This window comes from Hylobates moloch, unplaced genomic scaffold (assembly GCF_009828535.3).
Source record: "Hylobates moloch isolate HMO894 unplaced genomic scaffold, HMol_V3 SCAFFOLD_26, whole genome shotgun sequence".
NCBI classification, from domain to species: Eukaryota; Metazoa; Chordata; class Mammalia; order Primates; family Hylobatidae; genus Hylobates; species Hylobates moloch.
In genome coordinates, this window is record NW_026652301.1 from 3,577,809 (window position 1) to 3,595,804 (window position 17,996).

Genomic DNA, 17,996 nt, shown 5'->3' on the forward strand with positions numbered 1-17,996 from the left:
TAGAACTTTAACATAGGAGTTTGGGGAGGGGGACACAAGTCAATCCATAGTAGGCTTTTATAATTAATGATATGGCATTTCATAATATGGGAAATAAAAGAGCATTTTGTCAAAAATTATTTGCTTTCATATGGCTGTAAACTACGTAGTACATCCCCAAAATGTAAGAAATGAACTGGACTTACAGAAATTCACTTTTGCTCTATATACGTAGTCTATGACTCATAAGAAAACCATAATAAAACTATGTTTTAATAAAGAAGCTAATTAGTATCACTTTCTAAATTGGAATTTGTCTTTGAGTAGTTATTCAGAGTTAACCAGAGCCTGTTATAAGCACTCTTTTGGGGTAGAAGTTTGGCATTAATAACTTAACACTGGATGCTAGAGGACAAATTTTCAGCAGAAGGAGCTGTATGTGCTACTGAAGCCTGGAGCTTACTAGAGGTTGATTTTAATGTTTCTCTTGCTTTCCCACTAATGAGATCTAAATTATAGGACTGATAGACTTTTTTTCCCTTTACTCATTATTTAAAAGCCAGATCACATTTTAATTTCTCACTGAATTGCCCATAAAATATTAAATAAGATAAATGCAGCACAATTATCCAACTTAGGAAATGTGCTTTTTTTTTCATTCCTTTTAAATTCTTAGCTGGGTTTTGTTAAGAGTTTCAGCAAAATCGATTTTTTCTATTTTTTGAAATGGTGCTCCATTTGTATGGCTAGGAAGAGGGCACTGCAGTTCAACAGTTGGGGTCTTTAGGTGTAATAAATAAACAAAAGTTGGTTCCATTATTCCTGTGGTTTTCCTCATCTTTTTTTCTTTTGATGGACACAAAATAATGCTAATTTTCACCTTTAGGAAAAGGTTATTCTGCCATTTCTCATGGCCATTAGTGATGGAAGCTCTAATGTGAAGTCCATAGAATGAACTTATCTCCCAATACCTTTTGTCTTTTAGACACCCACTTCTCCTGTCGATACCCTGTGATGATTTTTACAAAGTGCTTGGATGCTCATTCTGTCTGATGTGCCAGTGAGGCTTCCTTTGACTGACAGCTGAGCCTCTGATTCATATGCTTCAGTAGCTGTTGGACCACAGGCCCAAGCCTGATGGGTGAAACAAATATTGTAGTATTATGATATGATTACCTGGAACCACAATTCCAGATTCACTCAAATGAATTAAATTGATTTTGATTTGCAGTCCAAGAAAATAAGGTTCCAGAATGTCAGCCATCTATTCTTTCCCCTGGTCTTTAGCTAAGTTGTAATATTACTAGGGTAGATTTTATTTATATATAATCTGATTATAGCACAACAGAAATAGTCAAAACCCTGGTTAATAATTTTTTTCTACAAAAGTACATTCTTATGCATAGGACTATATTAAATATTTGTCGTGGCTCAGAAGTAGATTTAGTTTTGACCAGTTAGAAGGTACTGTGCATTAAACACATGGGATATACATTGTCTCTCATAACAAATAATTTCTCACTCCTCACTATCTAGGAATTATTTGTAGTCTTGACACTATTTTTTGGACAAAGATAAGAACTTACCTTAATTTGTAGATATGTCAGACTGAGGAAGACCATTTTTTCTCATCTCCGTATTTTTTACTGATATTTAAAAAAGATATTGGGCTCTATATATTAAGCTTCTCTTATATGCATATGGAGATCTTGGACTGGTGGTCCAAGGTGGTGGTTCTGGAATCTGCTGCATATGTAATCTAGTTAATTTCTAAACAGACCAAAAATCAAAGAACCTACAGAATTATAGGCCTAACTCCCAAGCCTCTCTATAAGTATCTCTGAGGTGGATCCTGGTAATAGATGTTTTTATAAAAGTACCTCATGTGACTTGAATGCATAGCCAGATTTCAAAACTTCTGTCCTGAGCTGGCTGAGTGTCAATACCCTTTTGGTTCAATTGGAGTCTCTTTACCTTTACAAATAGTCTATAGTGGAACTGCCAGAAATCTCCTGAGTTCCTGATTGATAGTGGATTATTTATGAAACAAGTCTCTGGAAGTTTTATGATATAACTTATAATTTTAAGCTATAACTTGTATTCCATTATATCTGTGAATCTTGGTATGCCTTGCATTAAAACTACTCTTACAGAGAATTTTTGTTCTCTAATCTCATATTTCAACAGGCTTCTTTTCACCCTAAAAATCCTGATGTTAAAAATTGTTTAAAATAACACTGATACCAAAAGAAGACTAAAACTGAGATGAGATGAGTAAAAATGAATTTTTAATGGTATCAAATTATCCTCTTTTGAATGGATAAGTAAAAGTTTAATTACTTTTTAGAAAGCATATCATGCATCTTGTTACCCCCAGTGAATCCTGTAACTAGAAATATATCACCTACTTTTGGAAAACAAACTGAAATAGGATGCACATGAAGGGCACTTTTAGCTGTCTGATTAAGCAGAATCCATTGATGTGTTCGTTTCCAGCAGGCCCAGTCTTTGTCTCTGCATCCCATGTCATGATTCAGTACAAATCACTTTATAACCTTACTTTTCTATCTTTCAATATAGTGTTTGTTTTCAGAGTTTATCTTTAGTTATCTGTCTCTAGGTTTAGAACGTCTTGTTTTAAAATAGCAGAAATTAGTTCATACTCAATTTCTTAAATATGGACTCTGACTTCCACCATGTCTGGATGTATATTTTAAGTGCTTATTTCCATCAGAAATGTTATGTGTGAGATATTTGTGTTAAGCTACCAGCTTTGGGCCTGTTTATCTTTGACTTGTTCTGAGTTTCCCTATCATCTTAAAAACATTTGAAGGCCAGGGCTGAAGGAGATGATAGAATAACACCTTTTTTAGCAACAACATGTGACTCTATAGACTGACTCTGGTTTGGGATATGCTGACTCTGATTTCTTATATTGCAGGCTCAAATGTCCTAATTTACCCTTTGTATATCTCTATGAACTATTCTTGAGTTTTTATGTAATCCTGTGTGAAAAATTAGCCAGCCATTTTATTTTGGCATTTACCGACTAGCTAATTACTAACTAGTACCCACTCAAAGAGTGCAATATTCTAGAAAATGCTGAGTGGTATTTGGATTTTAGCTTGCCTGTCATGAAATTCTCTTTAATATTTTACCAGTCCTCTTAAAATTTTGCCAATTAAAAAAACAAAACCATTACTGTCTTATAGTAGTTTCTGTTTCTTAGTTATATAACAGAAGTGTCCACTTCCCTCTTTTCCAGCTTAGGAGCTTTAGTGTGCTCAGTTCAACCTCAAAGTATACATGTGGGAGCCCAGCACTATCACCTTGCTAGGCATCCAGCAGGTCCCTGGGCAAGGGATCTTTGAAAGATCTGGAAAGAGGGATGGGACATCTAGTTAGAGGCAGGTCTCACTCAACAGCCAGAGGGAAGGGGCAATCAGCAAGTTAGTGTGAATTTTCCCCTGAATACTCAGCTATCCAGGTCCTGGTGAAGCTCAGCTCTTGGGCACCCTGTGAGTGTCCTTGCTCAAGGTCTTTCTCTCAGTACACTGGGTCCAGTGGAATATCTAAGAATTATCTGGGGCCAGGGATAAGATGAAGGCCTTGGATTTCATGCCCCTCTTTCCATCACCATTAAGTCTTTTGCCATTTCTAAGTTTTCTTTTATCATTTTTTTCCCATAATAATCCTCAGTAAGGATTTCCACAAGGAAATTCCTAATAACCCTTTAGACAATAAGTTGTTCTCCTCCTGTAGGGGAAGCAGGGCTCAGGCTTTAGACAGATAGTGCCAGATCGTATGAGATAATTTTCATCGATTATGGGTCATGACCACATTAGAGGATTAGTTAATTGGCTTCTCCTGTTAACATCAACAATGCCAACCACCACCAAAAGGAAAAAAGCAAAAAACAAAAAAAGCTAGCTTTCATACAAAGAAATAGGGTATTTTCTACTCTGTAGCATTCAAATGAAGAATATAGGAAACAATGAAGAATTAACTGAATAATCTTTACAATGCAATGCAAAGTAAATTACAAAAATAAGTAAATCACTATAGCTACACATAAAATCCACTTGCACTTACTGTGCATCCACTGGTTTCAGTCCAATTCAGATACATTATTTAATTGTATTTATTCCTTACAAGATTTTTATGAGTTATTTTTAGACCCATTCTAAAGATGAGTACACCAACAGGTTAGAGTTGATAAATAACTTGGCCTAACATCAGACAATTATTACTAAATGTTATACGAAATCTTTTTATTTTTTATTTTATTTTATTTTTTATTTATTACTATTTTTTTTTGAGACACAGTCTTGCTCCATTGCCCAGGCTGGAGTGCAGTGGTGTGATCTTGGCTCGTTGCAACCTCTGCCTCCTGGATTCAAGCAATTCTCAGGCCTCAGCCTTTCAAGGTATCTGGGATTACAGGTGTGTGCCACCACGCCCGGCTAATTTTTGTAATTTTACTAGAGACGAGGTTTCTGCCATGTTGGCTGGGCTGGCTGGAACTTCTGGCCTCAAGCAATCCCTGCCTCAGCCATCCAAAGTGCCAGACTACAGGCGTGAGCCACTGCGCCCCAGCTTGTTTTTTGTTTTTTTACATTTTTCCTTTTGGCTGTTGTTGTCAACATTGTTAACATGAGAAGCCAATTGCCCAATTCTCTAATGAAGATCCACCACTGTCTTTCTAACACTTCAGTTCTGCTTACCCTACAGGAGAGAATAAACTTTTTTTTTTTAAGAGATGGAGTCTCACTCTGTCACTCAGGCTGGAGTGCAGTGGTGCAGTCTCGGCTCACTGCAACCTCTGCCTCCCGGGTTCAAGCAATTCTTCTGCCTCAGCCTCCTGAGTAGCTGGGATTACAGGTGTCCACCACCACGCCCGGCTAATTTTTGTATTTTTAGTAGAATCGGCCAGGCTTGTCTCAAACTTCTAACCTCAGGTGACCCACCCGCCTTGGCCTCCCAAAGTCCTGGGATTACAGATGTGAACCACTGCATCCGGCCAGATAGGCGTGTTTTATTTTTTTTCTCCTTGGGTTCTTGTCTAAAGGGTTATTAAAATTTTTCTGAGTTTTTAACTTTTTCATTTCATTATTTTTTCTATAATAAACCTCAATGATAATTTCCAAAAGGAAACTATATTGCTATTTCTCCTTCTTACCTTGCAGCATTAGATGAAACTTATAGAACACTGCTAGGTACTAATGGAATTAATGTTGAATCTGATTTTATTTAAAAGAAGTCTGCTGTTTGTTAGCTTCTACTCTTTAGCATATTTTAAAAGTCTCATACTATTTGAAATATTTACATAGACTTTTAAACCGGAATGCCTGCTGAAATTTGTTTTTCAGAATTTATTTGTATAATTACACGAATTTTCACCTCTAATTTGTTAGCATTTGAAGTCTGTTGATGGATTTTTATCATGTGGAACCATATATGCATTCATTGAATAAGTACAACTTGGTAGACTTATTTTAATATATTGCTTGATTTGGTTTGCAAATGTCCATTTCCTAGCATTCTAGTTAATTGAAATACTTGCTTTCCCCAAAGCAGCAACACCAGTACTTTTTCTTTCAATAATAACATTGGTGCTCATATTCTAAAATATCTAGCTTTCCTGTGCCAGACTTAAAGGTTAGTTATATTTTAATACTACATGTTTTATGCAGCTCCTTAAACCTCAAATCAGAACAACACTAGTAATAGTTGACTCCATATGTTCTCATTAGAATTCTACCAAATATCTGGCTGGGTAGCTGCCCTCGTCAAGTGGAACATGTAACCATCAAACTGAAGCATGAATTGGGGATTACAGCTGTAATGAATTTCCAGACTGAATGGGATATTGTACAGAATTCCTCAGGCTGTAACCGCTACCCAGAGCCCATGACTCCAGACACTATGATTAAACTATATAGGGAAGAAGGCTTGGCCTACATCTGGATGCCAACACCAGATATGAGCACCGAAGGTAAGGATCAGAACTATTCTGCCTCCTTGCTGTGTTTCAGAGAAACTCTTGCTTGCTGTCTATCTATCTATAATTTAATATCTTAAAAATGAATGGTAGAAATGGAATAAATATGATTTCATATTTAATATATATAATACATATGTTTTGACACTGTGGCTAAGATTCTGTTTAATGTGGCTTCTTTGTTTATTCATTCAACACATATTTATTGTGTATGTACTGGGTATGCGGCATTATGCTGGTAGCTAGGAACACAGCAGTAAAGAAAGATAGGCACAACTTCTGCCCCCACAGAGCGCATTGTCCTATAGGGATGGCAAAGGTTAATCAAATGATTAAAAATAGAAGTTTAAAACTATGGTGAATTTTTTGTTAGAAAAATAGGCAGATATTGCTATGAGATTATGTACAGGTAATCAGGCCAAGGAAGGGGGGTCAAAGAGGGTTTTCTTGGAAAATAGTGTTTGGGCTAAGGTCTGAGGGTGGGCTGGAGGAAGAGTGAGTGGAGAGAGTGTCCCAGACAGAAGCACCAGCTTAGAAGAATCCTTGTGGCAGGAGAGAGCACAGAGTGTTGCAAAAACTGAAAGACCAATGTGGCTTGGATCAGAGAATGAGGAAAGATGATCCTGCAGGATTTGAGCGACAAAAAGGACTTTAGACGCTATCCTATAGCAGGAAGAAGCAGTTGTGCAGTAAGACGAGTTCAACACTAATTACAGCACAGAGAGGAATGGGTAAGAGAGGAGTGAGGACCGTGCTGGAGGAAGGTTATGCATGGGAAGAGCACATTCTGGGGAGCGACAAAGGAAGGCTGCATGAATGCCATGGCACTTGAGGTGGGCATGGCTTTGATAGGTAGATGTGGAGGGAGAAAGGGCATGCTAGGGGGAAGCAGCAGCACAGGCGTTGGCGCAGAAGCATGGAATTTTAGAGGAATGAGAGATTTTTAGCCCGGTTGTAGAATAGGGTACTTGTCGAAAAGGAATGGAGATAACTACAGTCTGTAGAGGAGTGAACCAAGTTACACCGATAGTATCAAGCAGCTGTCAGCAGGGGGCGGCAGAGAGCTTCGGAAATAGGAGCGGCTAAGGAGTTTGATGACCTCCTCTGCTGGGGAAAGGACAGTGATATCCAGCTCAGAGACGTTTCTATCTTTCGCTCTCTTCCCTCAAATGTATATTATGTACAAAACACTCTCCTAAGCAATTTACAAAAATTAGCTTATTTAATTATCGTAATAAGACTCCAGGCAGATATTGTAGCTGTCTCTATTTTGCAGACGAAGAGGCTGAGGCATGAAAAAGTTATTGTCCATGTCGTATAACTAAAAAGAGGCCCATTCTGAATTTCAAGGCTGGCAGTCGGACCCAGAACATTGCTCCAGACAGCAGCTTTACCAGCTATGAAGCTTCTCCCTGCATTCTTACGCAGACGCTTCAGGCAGGTTCTTCAGATCCATGCAATTTCAGCCCCTTATGTTCATGATCATCTGGAGTTAGGCAGAGCCTACAAATTGTAAGGGAAGTAGCTTGTCTCCCCAAGAGTGAATGGTCTGCAAGACAGAAGGCCATGAGGACCACAGGAAACCTATGTTTCTGGGCCTTGCCCACCTCAGCCCTTTATGGATCTCAGGTGGTCCTCCTGGCCAGGCCAGGCCCCTTTGTTGATCTGTGTCTGAGCTGAATTATCACTGGGGATGGGGTATAATGTTTGTTCCTGAAGTTGGAGAGAGCCGCTGACAGTCTGATTATTCCTCTTGGTAACCTTTTCTAAGGAAGCATGATTTAGCTGTAAGAGCTCTGCCCTTCTTCAGGGAAGAAAAAAAGAAAAAATTCATTTGCAAAGATGCACATTGGTTGAATCTAGGTGACATTCACCTTGTCCAGCTGGTTTTCCTGGTTTCAAAACAGAGAAGATAGTTAGGATTTGAAGGACTGTAGCTTTCAGAGAGCATTTTGATGTCAGCATCTCTGAATCTGATTTGACAGCATTGTTATCCTGTTGGAGAATGATGTGAGACGAGGCTGGGAGAAGTTAGGCTGCCAACTGTGCCATGCATCCCCCGCCATCCCATCCTAACCCACACACTGATTACCTGAAGGCTCTGCTGACAGATAGGTAATTTGCTTGATAGTTTGGGACTCTGCAGAAGCCTGAGGGAAAACTGTATCCCCAAGGACCCGTTGTAGTTGTATTCACACCTTTTTTGCGGTCAGTGGGTCACCAGATCACAGTGGTAACTGTTAGTACAGCAGCATAGCTTCTTTCAGGCTGAGACAGTGCGGCAGCATTTGAGCTGCAAAATGCAAGCTTCCACTTGATAAAGGCCCAGCTGTAAGACCGACTAATGGATTTCTTTGGCTTGGCCTAACCTGGGGGTGTAATCTAAGGGTTAATAACCACTTCTGAGTGGCAGGGGAACTTTTTACCAATAGACCAATGTCTGTGGCTCACGGTATTAGCCCAATGAACACATAGATTAATCAGCTAAATATTTTTAGAACTCTAGAGAAAAACCCACTTGGAAGTGTTTCGAGCTGCAGCATAATGCTCTCAGTTGAAGTCTGAGAAAGAAGACAGTTTGTTAGGCTTGACTGTCACCGCTAGTTGTCACAGATCTGTTACAATCAATCGTGCGATCGATCCTTACTCTCGTATGCTTTGTCGTATGTGGAAGGGTGGTGTAGATTTTTTTTTAATCTTTTATAAACATTTTTGTTTGTGTCTTTCACCTAGGGAATGAAAATCTGCCAAATCTAACACTCACCTGAACAAAACAAAATGAAACAAATCTGCTCATTAAAATTTTCTTTGTACAGAAGGTATTCAGGTTGTGTTTTGACCTCTGTCACTGCAGTGCTATTTATAACAAATGTCTACCCTTGCCTCCCAAATGAGTTCATAGGCTTCATGAAGTCCTCAGCTACCTTTCTGTTGTCAAAGTCTGACTTCCTTTCCCTCGCTCAACACACTGAATTCAGCTCTCCCATCGCACGGAAATGCTGACCTTGGAGCCAAGACACCTGGGTGTAAGCGTTGTCACCACTAGGTAGCTGGGAGGGTATCGGCAGGCTAGTTCCTGCATTAAGAAAATGAGGATAGTAATTTCCACCTTATAGGACTGTAACAGTAGAATAAGATAATTGATATAAAAGTGCTTTGAAAATCGCAAAGTTGGAATTGTAGGATTAGTTCCAAGTCTTTAAGTTTCTACCAAAGGATGTTATAGATAACGTGGATCCTATCTATATTACACTTCAAAGATGGAAAAAAGATATGCCCCCCAAATAATATATTCATCATATATCTGCTCCTGGAGTAAGAAAGGAAAGTGTGTGTGTGTGTGTGTGTGTGTGTGTGTGAGAGAGAGAGAGAGAGAGAGAGGGAGGGAAAGGCTGAAAGCTGCAGATTTCTTTCAGGATCAACCTTGGATAAAGCGTATCTTTTTTTTCGCATTTATTTTTATTTTTTAAAAAATTTTATTATTGTTATACTTTGAGTTTTAGGGTACGTGTTCACACATGGATAAAGCATATCTTTAGGGCATTTTTACCCCTCTCTTTTATCTCAGACCCTAATACCTCAGTCTACTTGACTTACCTGCCCAAATGCTCTACCTCTCCCTCTCCTCACAACCTTGGCTGGCTCAATAGTGCTTTCAGGAAGCTTTTGGTTGGTCCAGAGTCAGATTAGCCTGGAGCAGGTGTGAACTACAAGTTAGGCTAGAAGTGCTTAGTAGTATCTCAGATCAAACAGGCTTTTATTGCTGTTTTTCTAGTCTTGTGTTTATTCATGGACTTAATGAGTGTGTATGGAGCATCTACTGAGAACTAGGGCTTGTATTAAATTACAGAGTCAGAAACTCAGAGGGTAGAATGTCTTGTTTGACCTGCAGAGGGTTTACAGTTTTTCAACTTAGTTGTCAGCATTTAAAGTTTGGAATACTTTACGTTAAAAGATCTGGATTTCTGTCTTTTCTTGAGGTTTTATTGTTTTTAAGAATGGAAATGTCTTATCAAAATAAATTCTATGTGGAGCCTATCTATAGCTGCTCTGGTTGACACTGGCTCTGTTGAATTGGGTACATCAAGATGAACCTTCCTGGGGACCCTCTTTTTATTCCTTGGTGGGTCACATATTAGGTTAGTCTTCCTAGAATGGGTTTCAAGCATAGAGAGATGGTCTTCTTGAGAGGGCTCCTCTAGGGTGGAGCAGAGGTGTTAATCCCCAAGGAGGACATTATTCTCACCCAGGGTAAGAGCAGCAGCATGGGCCGGTAAGTGAGTGCAGAGGGACTGACTGAGAATCCAGATTGACAAGATGGGGGCCAACAAATACCATTAACCAGGTGGATTAGGGAAGGACCACAGTATAGTGGTTAAGACCTGAGGCTTCAGAGTCACACTGGCTGAGTTTGAGTGGCCACTTAGGGAATAACCTTGGGCAAATGTCTGTGCTCAATTTATTCATATATAAATTGAAGATCACAATAGTGCTGACCTCATAGTTGTTAAGAAGTGGTTGTAAATGAGCTAGTGCGTAAAATGCTTATGACAGTGCTGGGAAGGTAGAAAGGGCTCAATAAATGTTATCTGCCATCAACCAAAGAGGGTGATTTGTAGTCACAAGAGATCAAAATAAACCAGGCCTTCAGCTGTGGCCAGGCTTAGATGAGTGGGCACCCTGGACCGGCTACTTCTCCGGTACCCTTCTTTTTTAGATGGAGTCTCGCTCTCTCCCTGAGGCTGGTGTGCAGTGGCATGATCTCGGCTCACTGCAACCTCCACCTCCCTGGTTCAAGCAATTCCCCTGCCTCAGCCTCCTGAGTAGCTGGGATTACAGGCGTATACCACCACGCCTGGCTTTTTTTTTTTTTTTAATTTTAGTAGAAACGGAGTTTTACCATGTTGGCCAGACTGGTCTCGAACTCCTGACCTCAGGTAATCCACCCGCCTCGGCCTCCCAAAGTACTGGGATTACAGGCATAAGCCACTGCGCTCGGCCTCTGATACCCTTCTTAAGTATTTATTTATTCTTTATGTTGGTTAAACATTTCCTCATTCTTCAGTGCATTGGTTGAGTGATTCTGGGAGAAGATCACTGATGGCTGTGCCCAATGCTGAAATCTGTGTGAAGCTGGGAGCCTTGGGAGCTTCTGCATGTTAGCCGACATGTACCTTTCAGGAGTGTGTGCCTGAGATCACAGAACCTCAAACTAACACTTGCCCCTTTTTAACTTCTAAACTGTGTACATACCTCTTGAAGAATGTTTTACACATAAAATGAAAAGGGAAATGTATTGCATCATTTGTGCCGTTTGGTGCAGACCCATCCTAGGAGAACCTCTGGCCAGAGAACAGGTCTGGGGAAGGGATCTTGACTGGGACCAGGGAAGATCTTGTTTGCAGGCTGGACACACTGATGCTGTATGCACCCAGTGCCAGGGGCTGGGATTCTGAGTCCAGCAGCTCCTACTGCAAATGACCGCTGTGGGCTATTCACATACTGGGCATCTGAGGAAAGCCTGAACCTACGTTAAATGATTCTTTTTTGTTTCCTGCCAAGGCACATAGTATCTGGAGAGACAGGCACAGCAGGGAGCTTGTCATGTGATGCTAGCTGTGGCAGGAGCAGGAAGAACCTACGCTTCCAGCTCGAGCAGCAGAGTTCTCCTCCCACCCAGCTTTCCCTGGAGTGAACCTCTCATACCCTCAGCAGAACAGAAGCCCTGCAGTGGAGCAGGCCTCTCCCTTCTCAGCAGGGCTGATCCATCATACATTGGAGGTTTTGCTCCTCTGATCCCCCAGTGCAAATGGTGGATTGGCCATGCAGTGCTCTCCCTGAGACACGCTGAGACATCTTGCTGTCACACATGATGCTCTCACCATCCTGTTGCATCTCCAGTGATATTTTAGTGCCTCTAGGAGGGCACCATGAGTAACTGAGTGGCAGGCCCACCTCGCTGTAATCTCAGAGTGCCCTGGAATCAGATGTGGAGGTTTAGATGGGTTAAAGTTCATGGTTCAGTTTGGACTGTGAGGAATCAGATATACACAGAAGCTGGTAACTCTAATACAAATGCCCTTGGGGACCAGGCAGGGAACAACAGTGTATGGCAACAGGCCAGACAGGGATGGAGCTCAAGGAACTGAAACCATGTCCTCCCTGCCTGAAGGCATTCCAGGTACAAACATTCTAAACTGCTGTGTGGAGTGTGCACTCTTAGATCTCTTCACTAGGGGGTTAACAGAGCTCCAGCAACAAGATTAGAATATTATCCTCTGCTCCTTCTCAGAGCTTGATGAGCCTGAAGCTGAGGATGATGCCTGACTTGGTGGAATGGCCAGTGAGAGGCCTTCAAGCCACATTGTGGTCCTTGGTAAACTCTGTCGTTCTCAGGTGCTGATGCCTCATCTCAGTGTGTTGTGTTGGCTCCTTCAGGGGCACTTGTATTTCACCAAAGGACATCTAAAGAGGGAAGTCTAAACTTACGGGAGTGGCTGTCATGGGAGAATTCTGGGCCTCATGGCAGATCCCCAGGTGAAATCTTTTGAGGGAGGGGTGTTCCCATCTCTTTGGTCATCCAATAAGGATGGCAACGTGAAGGCCACACAGGGCTCTTGTGTGTGACCATCGGAGGATCCTTTGGGGCCACTGTGTTCGTGTAGCTAGAGAATGCCAAGTCATGAGTATGGAGCTGTAACCCAGGGCTTTCTCATTTCCCTCTTCCTTTCCCTTTGAAATAATTTATATTGATCACCCCCTGAAAATGAACAAAAAACCCAACTTACAAAATATCTCTATACTGGGAACCTGTGAGCAGGAGAAACTTCAGCCATCCAAGGAGCTCAAAAAAGTGACTGTGGGGCGCTTCTCTGTCCCACAGGATGAGAGAGCGGAACAGAGTCTACCAGGCCTCAGCAGGGCATAGCGTGTCCTCTCCTGGCGTGATGAGAAGATATTTGAATAATCTAATCATCAAAATGGTGACCTTGAAATAAACCCCAAATTATATAATTATATAATTTCCTGAAAACATAAAAATTAAATCAGTTTTAGTATTCATTGTATCTCGAGGGAATAAATGAACAATTGGTTATCCCATCTGTATCGAATAATGTTAGCCATTCCATTGAACAAATGAAAATGAGCATATGTTGAATGAACAGATTGATTCCTTTAACTATTATGGGCCACTTCTGCGTTTTACATTTAGCTGGAAGATACTTTTGGATTTACTGAAATTCAGGTGGCCAGACCTGACAACTATTTTTTTTTTTTGAATGCTCTAAAATTCTGACCAGTCTCTGCAAAAACTTTTCATGTGAAAGTGCATTCTGATGACAGGCGATAGGTCACTTTTCTTTGGAGGGATATTTGCATGGATGGCGAAGTCACCCAAAGGAGCAGCAATACCCAGGGAAGGATTAGAGAGAGCCTCTGGCCTCTGGAATGCTCTTGCCACTTTACTATTATCAGGTTGTGAAATGATCTCACGTTTTCCTTCACAATGCAGGAGGAAGAAAGCAAACTCTCATATCCCTGCCTGGCCCTGTGCAGCCCTGTGATTTCAGGCTGTGCTGGAGGAGATCTCAGTGGCGGTATCTGGTGGTTTAGTTATTCACATGTGTGCTGTGCTTTCCCCACCGCAGGCCGAGTGCAGATGCTGCCCCAGGCGGTGTGCCTGCTGCATGCGCTGCTGGAGAAGGGACACATCGTGTACGTGCACTGCAACGCTGGGGTGGGCCGCTCCACCGCGGCTGTCTGCGGCTGGCTCCAGTATGTGATGGGCTGGAACCTGAGGAAGGTGCAGTATTTCCTCATGGCCAAGAGGCCGGCTGTCTACATTGATGAAGAGGCCTTGGCCCGGGCACAAGAAGATTTTTTCCAGAAATTTGGGAAGGTTCGTTCTTCTGTGTGTAGCCTGTAGCTGGTCAGCCGGCTTCTGCCCCCTCCTGATTTCCTTAAGGAGCCTGGGATGATGTTGGTCAAATGACCTAGAAACAAGGATTCTACCTGAACTGAAAGGACTGTGTGACCTCCCCCAAGCCAACCACTTTCACCTGGGATGACTTTCGGCTATGCTTTGTTTTGGGGCTGTATTTTTGAAATACTGTACAAGATGGCTGTGACTCACACATGAGAAGAAGCACGAAGCAGTTAGGCTGCACATCAGACAGAAGGGTAATGCCTGCAGATCCTGCTGCCTACAGGAGGACGAGGCCTTTGCTTTACAGCACTACATGTGTTGCACGATGGATCCATGACAGCACTTTCCTGTTGCACTGAAACTCTTGGCCATGCAGAGGAAAAGATATGGAGCTATGTAGATTTCATCACTAGTGTGTGTGCGTGAGCTGGTCAGTTTCCAAAGGAGGAAATAAGGTTAGAAGCCTGAACCGTTACAAAAGAAGGGCTCACTGTGGTCAAAAAATGATGGCTTTTAGGACTTGTTTTTTATCCTGCCTCACAGTTGTTAAAGTTTGTTCCAAGGCATCACCTTCTCTACCCAACAACCCTGTGTAACAACTAAAGTAGAATTATCTCTCATTTGTTGTTGTTCTTCCTCAAAACTGCCAAACAAAGCAAAAAATACCCTTGTTTTTTATAGTTGAGACGTCAAGAAGTTAAATTGAGGCTTAATGAGCATAGGTAGCCTGCCCAAGGTCTCATGACCAGTCAAGGGCAAGCTGGAGTTAATAATCTATATTTATTTGACTCAGCGCTGTTTTCCTCACAACTTGTTTTCCCAGCATCATGTAGTGCATTCAGTTTTGTTTTTCTGAGGGTATGGTCAATATGCCTGCAGGAGTTTCTGTAGCGAGACAGAGAATAGTGTTCTGATCAGTTGCCAAAGAATCTAGGAAAATAGTTGTGTTTTGTGCAAGCTAATTTAAAAACATGATGGGCTGTTTTAGACCAGAGTGGAAATTCATGAGAGGAACTCTATTACCAAAAGAGCCCAAACGACCAAATCCATGGATAATTGCTTCACAGCCTTGGCCATCCTGGCTCAGCCCTCAATTTAGTATAATATGCAGTTCCTGTGCCTCCAGACTATGCAGCTCATCACCCTAGATTCTACAGGAAATACGGAGATGAACAACTTTGCCTTCAAAAATGTGCTGCCTAGAAACAGACCTGCATTCAACCAACTGTAATGCAGGATTGGACCATGAGTGATATGCTAGAATAGAGGAAAGAGAAGTGTTTTTTTAATTGAGAGCCTCTATATCCAAGGTGACTTATAATCATATCCAGTTTAATCTTCACAATATCCAATGAAGAAGGTCTCATTATCTCCATGATAAAGATGGGGAAACTAAGGTCAGAGGGGTTAAATCAACTGTCTGTTGTCACATGATGAATAAATAGATGAAGTGAGATACAAAGCTAGGTTTGATTCAAAGCCCTTACTTTCCTAATTAAACTATGATGCGTATTTATTTTTCTGCACCTTCCTTTCTTCCACAAACACATATTGATAGACGCAAGAGACTCTTATTTAGAAGGCGTGGGGGACAAGAAGGATACAAGCTAAGTTTCAGTGGAGCTCAGAGGACGGGAAGATATAACTGTGGCACTTAGGGGAGATGACATTTGCTTTGGGCAGAGGCAGCTGGCCAGGACACATTTCCCCTATAATTTTACAAAGTTAAATTTATAAGCTAGCATTAAGTAAAGTGAAGTCCAGCTCCCTTGCTAAAAATAACTAGAGGTAATAATTGGTATTCAGGTAACTCATTTACAGTCATAATGTGTTGTGAAAATTTAATCTTAAAAATTTAATTTTTAAACTATGTGGGTCTGTGAATTTCTTTAATGTCTAAGAAATCCAGCTTCATAATTTCCATGATACAAAGATCTTTTTTCAGGTGGATTTTTACCTTTGTTCCTTTTGCTCTGATAGACAAAATCAGTTTAGGACTATTAAAGAATGTTTTGGAATAAACTGTCTTTTCCTCAATGAATGGGATGTCTAATGTATTTCAAAATCACCCAAAACTTTTGGTAAATAAAAGCATTTAAAAAGACCTTTCTGTACAGGATTTTTAAAATGTTATCAGCTTAGTCTGAAATCTAGAAGGACAAATTGTGTTTCCTTATTTGTAAAGGGGGCAATCCACTGAGCTAAATTTTTTTTTTCTTGTCATCCTTCCTCTTTCAATTAACCGATCAAAACTGGCAGTTACATGATACAGGAAGTCAAAGGTGAGGGACCACAGAGAAGTGAGGATGAAAACTTAGAGTGTGTCTGAGAAAATCAAAGCAGATATTATGCCATTAGCTGCTTGTCACCGGTGTTTAATAAAACTTTTCAATCACGGGTTTCTCAAAGGCAATCATAAGATCTCATTCATGGTGAAGGAAAGTCCGAATGAGGTTGTTTTCTTTCAGACTTGAAACATTATCCCTCTATCATTCTGCTTGCCAGCATTAGGAAAAATGTAAAACACAACACAAAACACTCTCTTTTGACCATCATTAAGGTGTGGTAAAAACCACTTGGCTTGGTGTAAGAAATAATGATGAAAAATGTGGTTAAGACTTTGGAAATGATAAGAAAGTAATGAAAGGAGAGATTTGAAAGTGAGTTAGGAAACAGGAAATGAAATGGAACTTGCCACACATGAAAAATCACTGAAGAGCTAAACGCAGAATCAGTTGGATCAGAAGTTAAAGCTGAAAGTATCTTTAGAAATAATCTCATTTAATGCTTTTATTTTACAGAGGAGCAAACAGACCTAGAGACATCAAATGACTTTTTCCTATTGCAAAGAGTTGTAACTGGGACCAAAGGTAAAGGATAAGTCAGGAAGAAAGGTTCAGAGATTTGTTGTGATATTGAGATGTCATAGGAGAATTAATGGGAATGAGAGCAGACAGTATTGTTAGTGGGTAAGAAGTGGTGCAAGGATTAATAAAAATTGGAGTAAGAGGAAGAAAAATGGCTAAAATGAGAAAAGCAAAGACCAGTGTCTTTTCCAAAAGAAGAAAAGGCAGGTGTTTTCTGTGGGGGTGAGAGTGAGAAGGTGTGACTATAGAAGCAGAGGGGGAGATTCAAGGTTATGTGCCTGGGAAAGAGATGTGCTGTGTCCACTTATTTGTCTGTGGGACTAGATCGCAGTAGGAAAAGGGAGCAGCTAGATGTAATGTGCTGGCATAGGTGTGCCGTCACTGAGTACCTGCTAGAAAAAGAAGAAAATTGATAGAATATGAGACTGAGAATAAAGGGGAAAGGATTGATGACACTACCCTCATTATAGCAATAATGACAATAATAAGAAAGAGGAAGAACAACCGTAACAACAACTCTGTTCTTTGCTTCTCTAAGTCGTTGTTCTGAAAGTCTTCCCTGATTCCATTAATGGAAATACGCTTGCAGCTGCTCAGGACCCAAACCTCAGCGTTATCCTTGACTCCTCTCTTTATTTCAAATGTCACATTCAAATCATCCAGAAATTCTGTTAAAGCATCTATAGCATCTGTGTTTTTCCTCCTTTGCTGAACAACCCTGGTCAGAGCCAATGTGATCCCAAGACTAGATTTCAGAAATGGTCTTCTACCTGGTCTCCCTGTTCCTGGCCTTCCCTTCCAGCCCCTTCCTCTATCAAACCTACTCTCACATAGTGATCAGGGTGCTTTGATAAAAATGTAACTCAGGTCATGTCACTCCTGTGTTTAAAAGCTCCAATGACTTCTCACGTCACTCAAGGTAAAAGTCAAAGCCCTTTGAGGTCCTGTACAATCTGGTCACCTGTTACGTCCTGACCACATCTCCTACTTACTGCCTTCCACCTCTCTCACTCTGCTCTAGCCATACTGGCCCTCTTGCTGTTCTTTGACTATTCCAGGCAGGCTCTGGCCTCAGGGCACTTGCTCCTGCTGTTCTCTTTACCTGGAATGCTGCTACTCCAGGTATGCACATGACTCACTCTTCTCCCTCCTTCAGTGATACCTCCCTGGACTACTCTATAAAAGATGGCCTGATCCAATCTCAGCCTTCCCAATCCACAGT

At 41.0% G+C, this 17,996-nt stretch overlaps 1 protein-coding gene across 7 annotated transcripts in view; it reads left to right on the top strand.

Annotated features, from left to right (window-relative positions):
• LOC116463130 (laforin) overlaps window positions 1-17,996 on the top strand; it is a 358,409-nt gene that overhangs the window by 83,432 nt on the left and 256,981 nt on the right. For 5 of the 7 annotated variants that reach the window (XR_009211981.1, XR_009211982.1, XR_009211980.1 and 2 more), the window contains exon 3: window positions 5,733-5,974. Coding sequence is in view for 4 of the 7 variants with exons in the window: in XM_058434463.1 (XP_058290446.1) it covers window positions 5,733-5,974 (242 nt within the window). In the remaining 3 variants the exon portion in view is untranslated. Of the gene's footprint in view, window positions 1-5,732; window positions 5,975-13,629; window positions 14,167-17,996 lie in introns of those variants that run through there. The other 2 variants (XM_032146093.3, XM_032146094.2) reach the window with 2 other exon arrangements.